This window comes from Xyrauchen texanus, chromosome 15 (assembly GCF_025860055.1).
Source record: "Xyrauchen texanus isolate HMW12.3.18 chromosome 15, RBS_HiC_50CHRs, whole genome shotgun sequence".
NCBI classification, from domain to species: Eukaryota; Metazoa; Chordata; class Actinopteri; order Cypriniformes; family Catostomidae; genus Xyrauchen; species Xyrauchen texanus.
Window position 1 is genome coordinate 20,812,346 of NC_068290.1, and position 20,180 is coordinate 20,832,525.

Genomic DNA, 20,180 nt, shown 5'->3' on the forward strand with positions numbered 1-20,180 from the left:
CACATGAGCGTTAGATGGCGCTAGGAAGTGTAATCGAGCTTGAAATTATGATTCTACCTAGAGACTGCAATGGAATTATGTACAGTGAAAAAGGAGTTACATTTTGATCTGATCGCTTCCAAAAACCAATTGGATTGCTGGAGTATTATTGATTACGTTTATAATGCGTTTATATATGCTTTTTGGAGCTTCAAAGTTTTGGTCAGCATTAACTTGCATTGTGTGGACCTACAGAGCTGAGATATTCTTCAAAAAATATTTTGTGTGTGTGTGTGTTCTGCTGAAGAATGAAAGTCATACAGTTCTGGGGTGGCATGAGGGTAAATTAATGATTAGAGAATTAACATTTTTGGTTGAACCATTCCTTTAATTGTGGATTTCTTTATATAGGCTAATTGTTTAGTTAGGCTACATGGTAGGAATAGATACAATATTAAAATAATATAGTTCTTGCGTGTGAAGGCAGACGAGCAGGTGTGTTATTTTATTAGTTTGACTGTCTACTGCCATTGTGTTATAAACTTATCCTGAATTCCCTCACATCATGTTGGATGAGCTCTTTTTGGCATGCCATGCCACGTCCTTGTTTCTCAGGAATAGGAGGAGGGCTTTCGCTTGGACAGGTATCTATTACCTGTATCACGTGGGTGCTGGCCAGGTAGGGCACACACAAAACCAGCGCGATCTGAGCAGCCATTGCGGAGCAGAGACAGGCGTTTCGGACTGGATTGCATTGACACGATTAAAAGGCCACGGAACACGTAAAGGAGAGTCCGAACCCGGCACTGATCTGTCCGTAGGCGTGGGGTCACTGGAGTCTCTGCTTCTCTATCACCTGGAGTTGAGCTGTAGGTTTTCTTTTGGCATCGAGGTGGTGGCAATAGTTTTTCCTTCCTAACATGACGGTTAATCCCGATTATCTGCTGCTTTTATTCACCACCACATCTGGCGCAAGTGGGGACCAATTAGGATCAGATGAAAAGGAAATTATACAGTTGTTTTGGCAAGTTGTGGATTTAGCGACCAAACAGGTATTTTCATAATTTCGTCCTGATGTTGTGTGTGCGTGTATGTGTGTCGTAATTGTGGTGGGGGTGAGAGAGTGAGTTTGAAATAATAATTTACAGCAGTGTGCATCTTAAATTGATATAGGCCCATAAGCCTTTTTTAAAATAAATTATGACAGAATATTAGACCAAGTGTTTGTTCATTTTTTTTATTTATTCATGTATTTGTTGAAAAAATTTTAATCTAAAAATGTGCTTCATGTGGTAACATCTAACTGGTTTGAAATAAGTCCAAAATATTATTTAACATGTCTGGTTCAACCTGAATACACCATTTACACCAAACAAAACTAATTTTTAGCATTAGATTAGGTACAATTAGCTCCTTGAGCAAACAAATGCATGTCACCATTTTTACTGATCATTCCTGTCTTCCTACTCTTAGGCTGGTCAAGTAAACAAACTGCTTGTCAAACCGGAGCACATTGAGCTCTCTGAGGAGTGTCAGGAGGTGTGTGGACTCACAGAGGAGGCCTTGACCAATGCTGCTCCACTCGAGGAAGCCATTGACCAGGTGATTATTCTCATATCTGTTGAGAAATATTAGGGCTGCATATATAACAAAACAGAATCAACAACAATCAAATACATTCATGTGCAATTCTTCAATTGTGTCAGTTCTGATAAAGAAGTCCTAGTTCTTAGTTAATTAGCTGGTTTTGAATAATAATAATGATGTTTATATTTGTGAGTTCCTAGTTCATACTCAAGACTTTCCTTAAACTAATGAATTTCAATTGATCCTTTCAACAAACAGCTGAACTCAGAGTTTAATTGTTGCATATAATAGCACAACAGCTTAGACACCATTTAATGCTTGTGCAAGCAGTAATTTGTGGGTGTAGATTAAACACAGCCACATGAAAAAGAGTGACTTGACTTCATTTACTTAATAGTTTCTACATGTGTGCAGTTGAATCAGCGGTTTTGTGCAGAGGTGGACACAAGTGCAGGGAACACCTTCTGCCTCTGTATGGATGGACAGCTGCACATGCGTCAAGTCCTGCATCCCGAGGCCTCCAGCAAGGTAAACACTGCAGCTGAGTGGGTGATATTTGTAGTATCAAGTGATTAGCAAGCTTGGTTAATAACCTTGTTTTTTTTTTTTTGCTTTTCAGAATATTTTGTTGCCTGAGTGTTTTTTCTCATTTTTTGATCTGCGGAAAGAGTTTAAGAAAAAAATCTCTTCAGAAGGGGAATTGAAAGACTTGGATCTTCAGGTCATGGCTGACTGTATCCTTAAAAACATGTGAAATATTCATTGCTGCCTTTCTCAAAAGCACATATTATATCTTAATTCTCTTTGCAGCTGACAGCCAGTATAAAGTTGAGTTTGAGTCTACGTGTGTGTGTGCGTGTGTGTGTGTGAGAGAGAGAGAGAGAGAGAGAGATAGAGAGAGAGGCAACAGGGTGTTGGCTGCAGGATCCCAAGGTTTTGAAATGCAAATAGACTCACAATAGTGTGGGCTCATTGAGGCAGCAAGAGAAAGCCAAGAGTGTTTAGCCAACAAGCTTAACATGCCACACCTACACTGTAACGTCTTAATATCCACACACACACACACACACACACACACACACACACACACACACACACACACACACACACATGTTGATGCAGCTATCATTATGAGGACTCTCCATGACATAATGATTTTTATACTGTACAAACTATAGATTCTTTCCCCTAAGCCTACACCTAAACCTAACCCTCACAAAAAAACATTCTGCATGTTTACATTTTAAATAAAACATAGTTTTGTGTGTTTTTTTAAGCAATTTGAATTGACACTAGAAATGTCCTCATAAACCACATTTATAGCATAATACCCTTGTAATTACCAGTTTGTAACCTTTAAAAAAGTCCTCATAAACCACATAAACATGCCCACACACACACAGTCAAACACATAATGGAATAGCACAGACCTGTCTGCACTCAAAGAAATAACTCTTTAACTGAACTTGTTTCAATCTTGGACAGTGGTTCCACATATTTAAAATGAGGTTTCTTAACTTAAAATTACTATGCAGTCTCGACACAAACACTTTTTGTAGAAAAAACCTAGATGAATTGGGTAAACCTAACAAAATTAGACGTGTCAATGTAACTTAAATAAATCTCTATTATTTATTTATGTACAAACTAGTGAAAATGAATGTTAGCATACTAAATTAATGCTGGTTGTTAGCACTACAGAGTGTAGTTTAGTAACTATGCTATGGTTAGCAGCACAGCATTTGCTCAACGATGCGAACAGTGTGTGACATCTACTTGTACTTATCGTTAGCTGAAGCCCCACTCTTCACCATAATGATAATCTCCAAAACTCCAAAATAACAGACACTCTTCTAAATCTCTAGAAGAGCACAAACAAGTATCCCCCTATATGGTCATCTTGCATAAAAATCATATCAAATTACACTTTATTTTAACATTTACTCTCCCTATCGAGTCCCATGCAAAAGCATGCAGTTTCATCGATGCTACATTAAAAACACTAAGAAGGATTAATATAGTCCCAACTCAAATGCATTAAGTAAACTTCCATTTTACAAATTTAAATGGATAGAATGCAGTGAAATCAAGTTGTGACAAAATGTTCTAGAATTGTGTTGCTTTAGTTTATTTTAATTAAGTAAATTGAACAAGCAGCAAAAATCCTTTTTTTTTTTTTGTGTGGAGTGTACACAGTAAGAAAGGTTCATCTAAAGTCATACTCTTCCTTCATGTTTGCATTGTGCTTTCATTGAAGATTATTGTGTATCAATGTTTCTTTTACATTTGTAAACCATGCCTTTGATGTTCCTCCTGTCTTAAATGTGTTATTAACTAGTAATTAAGGTGTAGGTTGTAACGCTAAACACAGATGCTGTATTCCTTGACTGATGTGGTCAGATCTGAATGTTGTTGTAGATTCATCTCTTCATGCTTTCACTGCTTACAAGGTTGAGCAGATGTCAAAGATTGTTTTAGCACTCCTCTCTGAGCCTGTTTGTAAGTTCTTTAAACTTCTATATATTGCCATCTACATTATACGAATTTAATATCCTCAAGTGTTTTTGGTGTGAATCTGCTTTATTCTCTGTCATAGGCCATACATTTTCTTGTCCTGAAAAAGTGAATGACAAGTTTGAGACTGGGACCTGGTAAGAGCTAACAAACATTTGTCTGCAAACATATTTAATTGATTTGAGAAATAGTTGTGCAGTGCTGCTTGTTTAAGTTACACAAAAGATAAAGGCAAAGTTCATCCAAAAATGAAACTGTCATAATTTACTCTACCTCATTTTGTTCCAAACTCATTTTAATTTCTTCTGTGGAACACAAAAGAAGATGTTTGGCAGTATGTTTGTTTGTATCTTTTTTCATACAATGAAAGTGAATGGTGACTGAGACTGCCAAACATCTCACTTTGTGTTCCATTTAAGAAAGAAAGTCATATGGGAACAGCGTGAGGGTGAAAAATTGACAGAATTTTCATTTTTGGGTGAACTGTTCCTTTAATCAACTTTTTCCTGTGTGTGCTCTGTGTGCGTAGCAGTAAAATGGAGAGGGTAGATGATAACACGGTGATAAGAGCTCGAGGTCTTCCCTGGCAGTCCTCAGACCAGGACATCGCTCGCTTCTTCAGGGGTCTCAACATCGCCAAGTATGTACGCAAAACCTCACAAACCACAGCCAACATTGATTATCATGCAATCTGTGTACAATGGCAATCAAACGTTGACTACCTGTCTGATGAATGACTTTTTGTGTGTAGAGGAGGTGCTGCGTTGTGTCTGAATGCTCAGGGCAGGAGAAATGGAGAAGCACTGGTGCGATTTGAGAGTGAAGAGCACAGGGATCTGGCCCTGCAGAGACACAAGCATCACATGGGCACCAGATACATTGAGGTACACCAACATTTAAAAAGCTAGTAATAGAGATACATTTGTCTCCAATAGAGGGGTTCCCAAACATTTTGTTGTTATACCAGAATTTATGTTAAATGTTACATTCAAATATTTTTTTTTTTACTTAATTTCTTTTAATTATTAAAATGTTTTATTTAATTGAATTCAGCATTGTCATTTTTATCACAATGTCATGAACCACATTTTCTAGTGAACACCTGTTTGGGAAACCCTGTGTTAACAATAACTCTGTTTCTGGAAAAATAATAATAGTAATAATAAACTAAGTTACATTTAGCATTCTAATGAACTGATGTCTAGTTAAATGCAACGTTGAGATTTTTTCTTTTTTAATTGTAGTAATACTAATTTTAAAGCTTGTCACAGCTAATCCAATAACACTGTTTTGTATTGCAGGTTTACAAGGCAACAGGTGAAGACTTTCTAAAGATAGCAGGAGGTAAAAACAACCATCATTTTTATCCCTGAATTTGCATGTGTTTGATATGTGGATGCATAATTCAGCACCTTTAAAGGAGTTACTAGTTTGTGTATGAATGTTGCATAATTTGTGTATGTATTGTACATGTCCTCCAATGTGACATGCTATACTCCTGAAACTATTGTAAACAGAATTTTTATAATGATCTAATAATTATTATTCATGACGTTTTCATGACCTTAATTGAGATATTACAATGAGTATTTGTACTTTGGTCACATCTCAGGGCCTTTTAAAATGAACTAGTGAAGGGAAGAAGTTTTTTTAATTTTTCAGAATTTTTGTATGATAAGATATCTGCTTTTCCTAATACATTCATATATATTTTAACCTAAACTCTTGATGTTGATTTTGTTGAATATTTCTATATCTTTTAATATGGCTAAATTAAAAGGAATAAATTAGGTTACAACAGCAAAACTAATTATAAAGGTTAAATCAGGTAAAAAATAGCTATTTAAGGTAACAGTTGCAGGTTACAACCCTTTTCAGTGTGTGTTGAGCGGCTTACTCATATATGTGAATCTTTGACTGACAGGTACCTCTAATGAAGTGGCCAATTTTCTCTCAAGAGAGAGTCAGGTTATTATACGCATGCGTGGACTTCCGTTCACTGCCACTGCGGAGCAGGTGCTGCAGTTCTTCTCCCCGTCGTGCCCCGTGACTGATGGCAGCGAAGGCATTCTGTTTGTTCGCTTTCCCGATGGCAGGCCCACTGGGGACGCTTTCGTCCTGTTTTCCTGTGAGGAGCATGCTCAGAACGCGCTGAAGAAACACAAGGACATCCTGGGCAAGAGATACATAGAGCTCTTCAAGAGCACTGCAGCTGAGGTGCAACAGGTGAGACCAGGTTGACACATTTGTTTTGAAGTCTTTGTCTGGTACCCTAAAAATATGCTTTATGTGGTATCATCTAAATTAACTTGTTTCATTCAAGTCAGAAATGTTATTTTATATGACTAAATTACCTAAATTACCTAATACATTAGGTTACACCAGTGAAAGTCATTTTAAGGTTGAGATCAAGGAAAAATAGTACCTTAAAGAGATAGTCCATCAAAAAATGTAAATGCTGTTATCATTTACTCATTATTAAGAGTGCTAGGACTAAGCGCAATGCCATTAGTCATAAGTGCAAAGTCAGTGGGCATGGTCATTAAGTTTTGGTGGGCACAAGTGGATTTGGCAAAATCGTGTGTGTAAGGCGCTAATAGGCCTGGTCAAGTGCAATGTAATTCGGAGGTTGTTCCCCAGTTATTGCAGCATCTGTGTCCATTCACTCAAGCACCAGCAATATAAATGAAGACAGCACATTCATAAGAAGTTGGTAGTGTAAATGGACTGTATGCAATGAATGCTAAGAATAGAAATATGGACTTCCATTATTTTGTGTATTAACTGTGTCCTTGTTGAATGTGACACGCTCCTTTTTATGCATGGAAAATGGATATGGAAGTATTAATCATTTTCATCTACTGACACACAAATCATGGCTAGTTTTATCAGTGATTGTATTGAAATGCATTTCACTTTTACCAGTCGATTTTGAAAAATTAAATGAATTTATTGAAGCATGAAAGAATTTACCAAAAATATTTCTATATTCAAATTACACTTCAAACAAAATGAAAATATCTGTAATATATGTAAAAAAAAAAAAAACTTGACTTGAGTCACTTGACATGACTTGATTTCACTTGACTTGAATATATGAAAAAAAAAATCATACCAAATCCAAACATTTTACCCTCTCCAACTACTTCCACCGGCCACTTTTGCAGTGACTTAAAAATCACTCTGAGAAAACAGATGGAAAAATACCAATATAAATTACATAATAAGTGCAATTGTAAATATAAAAATAATATGAGTAATAATTGAAAAATAAACCATGAACTATAGCTAGTTTAACACAAATCTAATACATTTTCTTTCATAAAACGGCTACAATAGTGATTGTCAGGGACATTATATTTTCTGAGTTTGGACATGGACTTTATTACCATCTGCTGATGGAATCTCCAAACTGCAAATGCAGGAACTGAGTTTAGACTTTGCGCTGCAAACAGATATGCTTTTGAAACGTCATAGTGTAAAAAACTAGCAAATTACGCGTAGCACTTTGCGCTGGCAGGAAAATTGCACTTAGAATTAGCACTCTCACTAAAATTGGTGCTATGAAATCTTACGAAAATAGAGCTATGTTTTTCTGAATGTCTTTCTTTCTTCTATGAACACAAAAGGAGATGTTAGGCAGAAAGTTAGCTTCGGTCACTATTCACTTTCATTGTATGGAATAAAGATGCAATGAAAGTCATTGGTGACTGTGGGTAACATTCTATCAGTCTAACACCTCCTTTTGTGCTCCATGGAGGAAAGAAAGTCATACGAGTTTGGAACAACATGACGGTGAGTAAATGATGATAGAATTGTAATTTTGTAACTTTCCCTTTATGGTAACAAGTGCATGTAAGCACTTTTTATGATCTGTCGTTTGGATTGTATTTCAGTTTGTTTGGATTGTTAGACAGACAGTTAAACGTGAGATCTTTGATTGTGTGAGTCAGTGTGTGTATACATTTCTACTATAGCTGAATGTCCGGCTCACTGAACAAACACTCAATTCAGTGACTTGTAAAAGATTAGCTTTTCAATGCTGTCATAAACATTGTTCTCCCAAACCAGATTCTCTTAGTCCTCCCATTCTTCAAATATAAAACCTTAAAATTTCACCATGTCAATGCATTTGTAGAATTACTTGGAATTCCTTCATGTTAATATTTATTAAATCTTTAAAAAAATGTTAAGTCTACTCAACCATGGAAGATGGTTGAGCTCACCTTAACTTGTCTTTGAGCAGAGCTCATGTGTATTTGACTGGGAAGGGCACTGTCTCAGAACCCTAAAGTGACAGTGTGGACTCTTTGGCTTACTCTAATAGAAAGTGGAAGGTTAGACAGTCCTGATCTGGAAAAGTTCCAGCAAATATAAAACCTGAACCTCCACATAAAACCTAGTAAGCATGTTGTCTTCATATATTAGGGCGTGTTTTAGGACACAGACTAGAAATAGACTGATTATGGGTTTGACCAATATTTTTTATCCATTATTCACGCTTTTCCATTTAATCGTTTTTCAGTTCCTTACTATTTCTGTGCAGATAAATGGCTTTTTTTTTTTTTTTTACAAATCTCTGTTTGGAAACATTCAACTTTGTCATACAATTAACAATTGACAGTTGGCAACACGATTATTGTTATTATTATGAAAACAATAATTGTTATTGTATAATAATTGTAATCTAGCTATGATCAGGCTGGAAATTGCTCTTTGTGAGTTGAATCTCCAGTAATCCAGTAATCACGAGTGATCAAACTGTGTGTCAACCCCAATATTGGTGATTAGACACTTAAACAATGCAATAATCTGCATTGGCCATAAAAAAAAATTATAAATACAAATTTCAATTGGTCTCTGCACATACACCAAGTTTTTTTTTACCATGTGTAATATATGTACTGTATGGTGGAAAACACTGTCTGCATCTCCATTTAGAGTATAATTCATCACACATTTCTGACCTGGAACTGAGTCTTCTGATAATGTGTGTTTATGTTTTAATGTCTCTGCTCGGTGCATTATCAAAAAGTCCGGCGTGTGTGTTTGTATGTGTTAGGTACTGAACAGATACTCATCTGCCCCATTAATACCTGTGGCCCCCTCCCCCATCTTATCTGTGGTACCACCGCCCACATACCTGCCCCCAACGGCCACCATGACAGGTGTCCGGGACTGTGTGAGACTGAGGGGTCTGCCTTACGATGCCACCATCCAGGACATATTGGTTTTCCTTGGAGAATACACAGCTGACATAAAACCACATGGAGTGCACATGGTGCTTAACCAGCAGGTAATGCTGTCAGATCCACTTACATTCTTATGAACTGTTGTATACACAGAAATCAGAAGGTAGAGACTGACTTTGAATTAATGTAGAGTTGAATAACACACCTATATATGTAAAGGGATAGTTCCCCCAAAAATGAAAATTCTCTCATCATTTACACACCCCTCATGCCATCCCAGATGTGTATGACTTTATTTCTTCTGCTGAATACAAAAAAAGATTTTTAGAAGAATATTTCAGCTCTGTAGGTCCTCACTATGCAAGTGAATGGTAACCAAAACTTTGAAGCTCCAAAAAGCACATAAAGGCGACATAAAAGCAACCCATAAGACTCCAGTTGTTAAATCCATGTCTTCAGAAGCTATATGATAGGTGTGGGTGAGTCCTTTTTTACAATAAATTCTCCTCCCTGCCCAGTAGGTTGCAATATGCATGAAGAACGTTTCCTAAAAACGAAAGAAGAACTCTCAGGAGAGAAGAGTGCTTGGTAAAGTGAATGTGTAGATTCATAGTATAAAAGGACTTAAATATCTGTTTCTCACCCACACCTATCATATCCTTCTAAAGACATGGATTATACCACTGGAGTCATATGGATTACGTATTTATTGTCTTTTCATGATTTTGAAGTTCTGGCCACCATTCACTTGCATTTTATGGACATACAGAACATAGGTAATATTCACAAATTCTTAATTTGTGTTCAGCAGAAGAAAAAAGTCATACACATCTGGGATGGTATGAGAGTGAGTAAATGATGAGAGAATTTTCATTTTTGGGAGAACGATCCCTTTAAGAATGTGTTCTGTCAGGGCATTTTCCACATTCGACACTGCCAGAACAACTGTTCCATAAAAAGGATGATGAATCACTCAGTGCAGCAGCTTCTGTCAGGACTTGTGTTACTTCATTCCTTCACAATGTGTTTCTGAACTGACTGTCATGCCCCAGTCCATGCAATAACTAAAGCAGTGGTTCTCCATTGGTGGGTAGCGACCCAAAATTAATAAATTACAATTTAATAATATATGAATTTAATTATTTAGCTATTAAGGACAGTTTTGTTTAATAAACCTTTGATCAATAAACAATTTTGGTTCTGTGTTGGATCACCATTTGATGTCTAATGTAAAATCTGGGTCCTGAAGCAAAACCAGTTGAGAACATCTGTCTAAAAGCATGTTGAAGAAATCTAAACTTGAGCACAAGGTGTAAAGCCATTCAAATATTTCCACACAGACCCACAGAAACATAAAAAATAGTCTTGCATATCTGCAGTCAAACACAAAAAAAACCTGCATGTTTTTATTAAACATCAAGGTCCAAGTTGATGACTAAGTTCTCTCTTTCTTGCGTTTTTGTATAACCATTTAACCCACTTTGCATTTATTTAAAGGGTTTCATCCTTTTTAAAATCGAGTTTATTAATTTAACATTTGTGAATGTGTGTTTGGTCAGGGTCGTCCGTCGGGTGATGCTTTTATCCAGATGCGTTCGGCCGATCGGGCGTTCCTGGCAGCCCAGCGTTGCCACAAGCGCTGCATGAAGGAGCGCTATGTGGAGGTGTTTGCATGTTCTGCTCAAGAGATGAACATCGTGCTGATGGGGGGAACGCTCAACAGGAGCGGTCTCTCGCCGCCGCCATGTAAGTTACGACGTAAGTGCCGCTGGGCTCTGGGGCTGCTTCTCTCAGCTGTGTGTGCGGGTAGGTGGCGCTTCACGCCTTCCTGTTTTTTCCCCTTCTTCTCACTCATTCATTCACTTATTCATTCATTCATTTGGTGGGTGTCCTGTCCAGATTTTTCCAGAAATGGGCAGGAATAGGCATCAGGAGCAGTAGGAATCTCATTTGGTCAATTCAGATCTGATGACTGCGGTGAAATATGGCCAAGTTACTCAGATGCTTTTCCACAGCAGGGGAACTGAGGGCTTTGATTGGGGGTGATTCTGAATCTTTCTAATTTTGCACAAGATTTCAATCCACATCATAATATCATGTCATCAATTGCACTGTGTGGTAAGGCACATGTGGAGTAACTTTCTTTTTGGTGTAGTAGATTTCTCTCTTCTTCAGTTCTAGTCCTGGATAGATTGTCAGGTCAGTAACTTTCCTACCATAATATCTAGGGCTGGATCATTTTTAAATATTGCTTATTCACATATTTGCAATGATTTTGCTTACAATAAAAAATTAAGCAACATTGATAATATTGCAAAGATTTTAATGCACTTTTTTAAATGTCAGAAAACTCGTTATTTGACTACTTTCACAATAACTAGGTCTGAGCAATGTATTGAATATTCGTAAAATATTTGCAATATTCAATAATCAAGCAACTTCGATAATATCAATTTGAATGCACTTTTTAAGTTTCCTAAAGACTTAGTATAAGTATAAGAGTAAATTTGATTCAAGTACTCGATCCATAACTCTTATTCAAAAAATCTTACTTCATGGCAGTGTTTGCATGGGATTTTTGATGTTGAAAATGATATAGTAAATATAATGTATACAGTATGTACATAAATATTGCTGTTTTTATATTATATTATTCTATTGGTTTATTAGTGCATAATGTATAAATTAAAATAATTCAATCTCATTTAGTTCTTTACATTAAACATTTCTATACCAATGGCTGTTTGGTTGAAATGATAGTTCCTCGTGGGCCTGGGTAGCTCAGTGAGTATTGACGCTGACTACCACCCCTGGAGTCGCAAGTTCGAATCCAGGGTGTGCTGAGTGACTCCAGCCTGGTCTCCTAAGCACCCGGTTGCTACGGAGGGTATAGTCACATGGGGTAACCTCCTCATAGTCACTATAATGTGTGATTCTCACTCTCGGTGAGGCATGTTGTGCGTGGATGCCACGGAGAATTACTTTTACACACACTATGTCTCCGCGGTAATGTACATAACAAGCTATGTGATAAGATGCATGGATTGACGGTCTCAGACGCGGAGGCAACTGAGATTTGTCCTCCACCACCCGGATTGAGGCTAGTCACTATGCCACCACGAGGACTTAGAGCACATTGGGAATTGGGCATTCCATATTGGGGAGAAAAAAAAAGAAATGATAGTTCCTCTGACTAAACAAATAACTCAAAATAACACTTTTAAAGCAATTTAAAAAAAATACATGTTTGTGCAGCCACAGTCTGTGGGTATGTGCTGCTGAAGGGTGAAGGGAACATACCTGACTTGTAGCTGAATTATAGTGGCAGATATTGATGGTTTTGGGTTAAGGTCTGCTGCATGCTTTGTGTTTCACTATGATAAAAATAATGTGTATGTGATGTAAAGATTGGGATCAAAATTTTAATATAAACTTGTTGGACAGAGGAATTTTTTATTGAAGTTAACTGGTATTTTGCCAGCTCGGAAAGCAAAATATTTGGGGATATTTAAAGTGATGAGACACAAAACACATTATAGATGAGATTTGTAATCATACCTGGAGTGCTAAGGGATAATTCTGTCATTGTTTACTCACCCTCATGTTGTTCAAAGCATGTGTGACTTTCTTTTCTCAGAGGAACACAAAAGAAAATGGTAGGCAGTAGGGGTGGGAACATTTTTATTTTCCAATGCATTGCAATCTTCATTTGAATGATCTTGATATCGAACCTTAAATCATAAGATCAATCGTTTACTCTATGCACAATGCCCTACGACAATGAGTGGAAATCACTTGCATTTACAAATATATTTTGGGCTATGCAACTAAAATGTATGTATTTGGTAACTGGCTTGTAAATGTTTACATTTCAATCACCAGTGATTGTGTAGTATAGAGGTGGATTATTTAGCAGCAAGATCTTTTCACTAAGTTTTGAGGGTAAAAGTTGTTCCGCGTGTCCAAAGACGAGATCCACGCGACCCATTTGTCATTGAATAATGTCTATTATAATAGCCTTTCTTTTCTTTACAGTCATTTGTTGATCAAAAATAATAAAAAAAATAGCATTTAATTATAATCATGCATGGCACAGATGAGATAAACCCATTCAAGTCCTCTCTAGTTAACATGCGCTCATTTACAGATGCTCTTTAGCACGTGTTCAACAAATCAATGTAAATAGCTGTAAATAGTAAAAATTATGCAATTATACAATAAACATGTAACAAAAAATATTATACAGTACTATGCAATATAATATGTTTATTGATTGAATACATTGATTTGTTCATTTTTAAAAAGCCAAAATTTGACAAAATTATGATGAAAAAAATAAAACAACATAATTAGTCAAATTTATATTTTCGTAATGTACCTTGTTAGAAGGTCTTTCATATGTTACCAAAAGGGACAATATAAGTGAAATATACCCATGTGAATCGAGAGGTTGTAAATCGGAATTGAATCGAATTGGGAAATCTGTATCAATACCCAGCCGTAATTGGCAGAATATAAGGGACTGACAGCCTCTGTCATCATTTATTTTCATTGCATCTTTTTCCATACAATGAAAGTAAATGGTGACTGTGTAAATGGTAACACAATTTTAATTTTTGGGTGAACTAACCCTTTAACTATGTGACATGCAAGACAACTCATTTAGACACAGAGAAACACTGCTGCTAGAACAGGTTCACAAATGTGACAGGTGTTTGAGGTGGGCTTTTGAGGTGGCTACTGCTGGTGTTTTGGTTTTCCCATGCTCCAGCTTGTTGACAGAGTTGATTTGCCCTGTATTGTTCATTGATTGTATGTTGGGATGACTGCATGAGCCTCTGATGACAAACAATGACCGGGACATGTAAACGGGCTGTGAATGTAGTTTAAGAAAACAGTTAAAAGCATAAAGGCCTCATTGTAACTGGCTTAGGTTCAGTCAGGACCACACCCACAGTTGATTGGTGAAAATAACTCGACTAATCACAACTCTTATGATTGAAAGAGTTTTTAGACATGAAAGCTCTACTAGCATGATTTAATTCAGAATCACGTCTGGTTCAGAGTCAAGCAGGTTTTTTTCCACTCAGTAATTTTGTTATGTCCCACCTGCCCCTCCCCCATTTCAGGTTTATCACCTCCATCGTATTCATTTCCTCACGGGTCGGCTGTCCTTCCTGCTGGAGCTGTCCTTCCAGCAGGGGCGGTACTACCTGTGGACCCAGCAGCTATCTACCCCTCCCAGTTCCTGCTAAGTCCCCGGGGCCTGGCCCCAACCACTGCGTTCTACCCTGGCAATAACCCACTGTACATGAACTACACCACCTATTATCCCAGGTGAGGGTTATCACATACCTATTGTTGTTTTTTATAGTCAGTTCAGAAAGTAATGCACAAATGTTAATTCCTTTGTAAGAAATATTGGAAGCTGTAACTTAATTTACCAAAGATGATTGCATACCACTTATCCCTGTTTAAAGCTTAAGTGTGTAATTTCACTACGTGGAATTGCAAAAATAATATGTTTTCAAACAGGTTTCCTCATCTGCTATTGACAGTGTTGGGTAGATTACTTCTGAAGTGTAATCTGGTACTGAATACAAATGACATAATTAAATTGTAATCAGTGATGTCATATTTTAAATGACACTTTCTAATCTGATTACATTCTGATTATTGTTGTATTACTGATGAAAAGGTTACATTCCATAAAGTAGGTGTAAATAAGTAATTGTAATATGATTACACACTGTTAACATTTTAATGTAATTGAATTACTTGTAATACAGATTACATGCAGTCCATTACTACCCTAAACTGGCTATTGATCTAACAAACATTAGTTGAGCCAATATTTCTGTGTTGGGCTGGTCAGGATGCTCAAACAAACTGTGCAATGTTTTGATAGCATCAGAGAGCAACTCTGCAGCAAAGAGGCTAAATGCAGTAACTATCCCAAAAATGATTTTTTTTTGGAGTGTCCAGCCAAATTTGAATTATTTAGATTTTTAGATCTGAACATTGGTGAGCTAAACCTGCCTGTCACAGGACAGAAACCAGCCCAAGAGACCCGATTTTGGTCATTACTCAATATTGACAAAATGTAAAATCCTGCATTTTGCACAGCAAAAATGTGTCTGTATATTGAGAATACATAGGAGAAAGTACTTCATCATAAATTACACACTTCAGTTACTTTAAGTTAGACATCAAATACTCTAGTCAGTAAGTAAAAGTACACAAGTCAAATTGTCACCGTTATGTGACCTCAGGAAACTTGCCAGTCAATATGTTATGTTTTGACAAATAATAGCAGCATAGACAGAGAGGTTTTGAAAAGTGTGAATATTGAAATACACTGTGTAAGCGGGTAATGTTTGTGTTTGAGTGTAATGTGTTTTGTGTTTAAATGTTGTCTTTGTGGAAGTTGCCTGTGTATTTTGTGTGAGCTTTTGCCTCAGGCATTTTTGATGAGCTGCTTAAATGAAGCTCAGAACATAATGACTTTGTCTCTAAGAAGAGCTTGCACAACAAGGACTGGGTGTGTTTTAAAGGGTAACAGATTGTACAGGTCCTTTAAAGGAGCTATAATGCCTATTTTAGCACACTCCATAGTGGAAGAACTGGTTCACGCACAGAGTGTGCATACCAGTGTATGTGAGAAATAAGGACAAAAAAATAAGCTTTAAATTATTTAACTTTGAGAAGGTCACAGAAATGTAAAGACAAGCTCCTGGGTAGCTCAGCGAGTATTGACGCTGAATACCATCCCTGGTGTCGCGAGTTAAAATCCAGGGTGTGCTGAGAGACTCCAGCCAGGTCTTCTAAGCAACCAAATTGGCCTGGTTTCTAGGGAGGTTAGAGACACATGGGGTGACCTCCTCGTGGTCGCGATTAGTGGTTTTCGCTCTCAGTAGGGCACATGGTAAGTTGTGCATGGATCGCAGAGAGTAGCATGAGCCTCCACATGCTGCAAGTCTCCTCAGTGTCATGCATAGCAAGACACGTGATAAAATGCACGGATTGACTGTCTCAGAAGTGGAGGCAACTGAGACTTGTCCTCCGCCACCTGGATTGAGGTGAATAACATGCCTCCACGAGGACCTAGTAAGTAGTGGGAATTGGGCATTCCAAACATTGTGGAGAAAAGGGGATAAAAAAAAAGAATAATTACAAAAAGTTGATGTGTGTATATTTTTGTAAAATGTTTAAAGGCTGTTTTACTCCAGTTTCCTGTCTCAGTGTGCAGAGACTATGTAGCTATCTATAAGCAAGCTATTCCTGGTTGATTCCCCCTAAAAGTGTAAAAACTGTAGTGCTGTTAAAACATTGTTCTGTTTATTTGTACATCCAAACCAGCCCGTAACAGCAGCATTGGCTCGATCAGTAGCTTGAGGAGTTTGGGGCAGAACAATCTGTTTTCGACCAATGGCAGATGGTGGTAACATGTTTGAAAATTATTCCATATGTTGGCAATTCCGTTTGGTTATGCTAACGACACAGAAGTTACACACTTCACCTTTAATGCTGTTACACGAAATTATAATTTATGTTGTTAATGTTTGACTTTTTCACCTTTTTTATAAATTTCATTTACAGTATATCTTTTGTTTAACCACAGCCCACCTGGCTCCCCCCCTAACATCAGCTACTACTCTGCTGGCCACACCCCTTCAGTTGGCTCACTCCTCTCAGCCCCACCCACAGCACTGATACGAATGCAAGGTCATGTCCCTTCCCATGCTTACAACGGTGGAGTTAAAGAGATCCTCAGCATAGTACATGGATATCAGGTGAGTTTAAAATACACATCCGCCCACTAATGACTCTAATCCATAATAACAATGTGAATTCAGAGAAGGGACAGGAATTTGTGCCTGTAGGATCTAATTAATTATTAAAAAATTCCTTCCGAATATCAGGTAACTAAATATTATAAAAGTCACTGGCGACCTTTAAGGAATTTAAACAGTATTAACAGGCAGCTACTAATGCTCTTTCTCAATGTTATACAAGTCCTAGTTTGTCCCACACCATTAAGTGTGTGTTTGTGTGTGTGTGTGTGTGCATGCGTGTGTGTGAGCGTGTATTTATCACTTTGTGGGGACCAAATGTCCCCCATGAGGATAGTAAAACCCAAAATGTTTGATCTTGTGGGGACATTTTGTCGGTCCCCATGAAGAAAACAGCTTATAAATCATACTAAATTATGTTTTTTGAAAATGTAAAAATGCAGAAAGTTTTCTGTGAGGGTTAGGTTTAGGGGTAAGGGATAGAATATATAGTTTTTACAGTATCAAAACCATTATGTCTATGGAAAGTCCCCATAAAACATAGAAACTCAACATGTGTGTGTGTGTTTGTGTGTGTGTGTGTGTGTGTGTGTGTGTGTGTGTGTGTGTGTGTGTGTGTGTGTGTGTGTGTGTGTGTGTTTTTTATAGGCAGGGCAGGGCTGGATTGTAGATACCATTTAAGGTGTGTCCTGTACCCTGCGGAGTTCAGAATTGAAGATTTAGATGCTTTAGTGGGTCTGAGTAACAGTGCCGTATAGTTGCATTGTCACACTCCCTCTGTGTGCAGAACAGGTTCCTCTAGTCTGAATTCCCCCACAGAAACACACAAGACATTGAGTTAAGGTGCGGTGCGTTGGCCTGCTCTAACTTGACTACTGTTTCTCACATGTTCCGTTGCTATGGGAGACAACTGTTAGGATTCTGCCGGTGTAGACCAAAACATGGCAAAAAGACTCATGATACATAAGCAATCATACAAATGACTCATTTTCATATTATTTGAGTTCGTTTTGGAGCCATGAAAATGTATTTGAGTTTGTTTCAGGTTTTCCAATTATGTTAGTTTTCATTTGTATTTATTTAATGAAAATATTTTCATTCAGTTTTCATTTTAGTTTTTGTGAATTATAACACTGTTCATACATTCACAGTTTTCTTTTTGCACAAACTTATAACAGTCTTCAAATAACTGCAGATATGCTGTGCAAATGGGCATTGTAAAGCAAGGTGTGTATTGAAGATGTTTTCAAAAAGAATAGCATGAATAATTATTATTTATCAATTAACTTAATACAAAGTGGCCTTTAAAGGGTTAAATACAACCTCAATCACAGGATTTGTGGCATAATATTAATTACCACAACAATTTATTACAACTCATCCCTCCTTTTCTTTAAAAGAAGCAAAAATCAAGGTTACAGTGAGGCAGAGAATGAATATTGGTTTTATGATTTACTTTTAAAAGCATATGTGTGTTTCAGAAAGTCTTAATGACTCCAGTATCGTACACAAGTATTTAGCAATAATATCTAATGCCTTTTATTATGCATTATTCAGAATATTACTCTATTTAAGGTGCTTTCAGTACATTTACTTTTACTTTTCATGTCATCTTGAACTTATACTGACACCTAGCAGCTTTGATGCAGCATTACGCAAAAGAAATAGATTTGGTTTCCGATGCCATTGCCATTGTGCTCTTGGCAGTTAGCCATGAGTAATTATTCCTTGAGCGGGAATGTCGGATAATAGGGCAGTTATTGAGATAAAGAGAGTTGTAATCTGCTGAATCATGTGAGGGGACTCTCTCAGTATACTGTAGAATAAAACATCTTATATTTAAGCTATTGATAAGCCTGGACTTTTCATCTCATGCGAGTGTACATGTTTTTAAACATTTTAAAAGTGCTATTAATTTCTTTTTGTAAAATTTTTAATAAGGAAAAAATTACTGAGTGCACATTTCAGAACTGGGCTTTAAATATTTGACACCACAGGGGTAAAATGTTGTATGAAGTTATGGGCTAATTATAAAAATAACTGCGGCTCCTGCCATGCACAGCCACATTGTGTGTTTCTCCCATGCAGGCTGTCCATTTGCCTCAGGCAGTTCGCTAGTTTTGTTATTAATCATTTGAGGTGGGACTTATTACCTATAATGAGGCATAAGCATGTATCCCTAAATGAAACCTAATTTATTTCTTTCCTGTTTAGCCCGGCAACAGTGATGCCTTGGTAACTCTCCCCTCTGTGCTGTCGGCCAAGCAGCCTATTGGAGACCATACTGTAGGAGGCGGGGCCTATCTTGACTTGCAGTTGCTTTAAGCCAATTTATTCACAAAGCCACACCCCTCTGGTGGAGCATGGATTCAACGAACCCCCTCAAAACCAAGCCGTTTATGCCATTCCTTAGATTAGCTATTTATATGAGAATTAAAAATATATATATGTATTTTGACATTAATGTATATTGCACATTGTTTTTTATGCATTAGAGCTAATATTCTTCTCATACGGTCTCGTTGCTGAAGTCAAATATGTGTTAGTGAGAGTTTGTATGTTTGTGTACATACATGCACATGCAGTGATGTTCACTCAGGAAATAGCTGCTCAAACCAGGGTGTAAAAGATTCTACCTGCTGAATCCAGACAGACTTTCACTGATACCATAAATTTAAGCCAAAGGACCAGAAACATTTTTTGTACGTGTTTTAGTGTGTATTTCCCTGTTGATGTGACTCTACTATGAGTATGTGTAAATATGTGGAGGCCTTTAATCTGAAGGTTATAAATTGCATGATGAAGTTCAAAGAGCTATCTGTTTTAACATGTTTACAAGATTCGCCAAATCCTTACACGACACTTGGATATCTAATTGTCAGGTAATTCTCACAAAACCTGTCAAGAAAATTGCCTGGTCCTATTTTAGTTTGAAATAAAAACAAAAACAAATAAGAAATTGCATTTAGTATTTAGAAAATAAAGACTATTTTAAGGCCAATAAGACATTATTTACACATTTATTATAAGGCAGTTATGCACATTTTACCCCCAAATACAATGTGTATGTGCATATGTGCATATATATATATATATATATATATATATATATATA

At 37.0% G+C, this 20,180-nt stretch overlaps 1 protein-coding gene across 2 annotated transcripts; it reads left to right on the plus strand.

The window, feature by feature from the left end:
* Positions 1-674: 674 nt before the first annotated feature.
* Positions 675-20,140, plus strand: LOC127656128 (epithelial splicing regulatory protein 1-like). Of its 2 annotated transcripts, none has more exons than XM_052144310.1 (15): positions 675-1,031; positions 1,453-1,581; positions 1,981-2,094; positions 2,186-2,300; positions 3,967-4,065; positions 4,163-4,217; positions 4,610-4,720; positions 4,832-4,964; positions 5,382-5,424; positions 6,005-6,306; positions 9,143-9,376; positions 10,832-11,030; positions 14,402-14,609; positions 16,894-17,065; positions 19,280-20,140. In XM_052144310.1, exons 1-15 carry the CDS (start codon positions 900-902, stop codon positions 19,388-19,390), a joined length of 2,157 nt encoding a protein of 718 aa, XP_052000270.1. In that variant the 5' UTR covers positions 675-899; the 3' UTR covers positions 19,391-20,140. The 2 variants fall into 2 exon arrangements, with proteins under 2 accessions (XP_052000270.1, XP_052000271.1); XM_052144311.1 differs by having other exon boundaries at positions 10,832-11,018.
* The last annotated feature ends 40 nt before the right edge of the window (positions 20,141-20,180 follow it).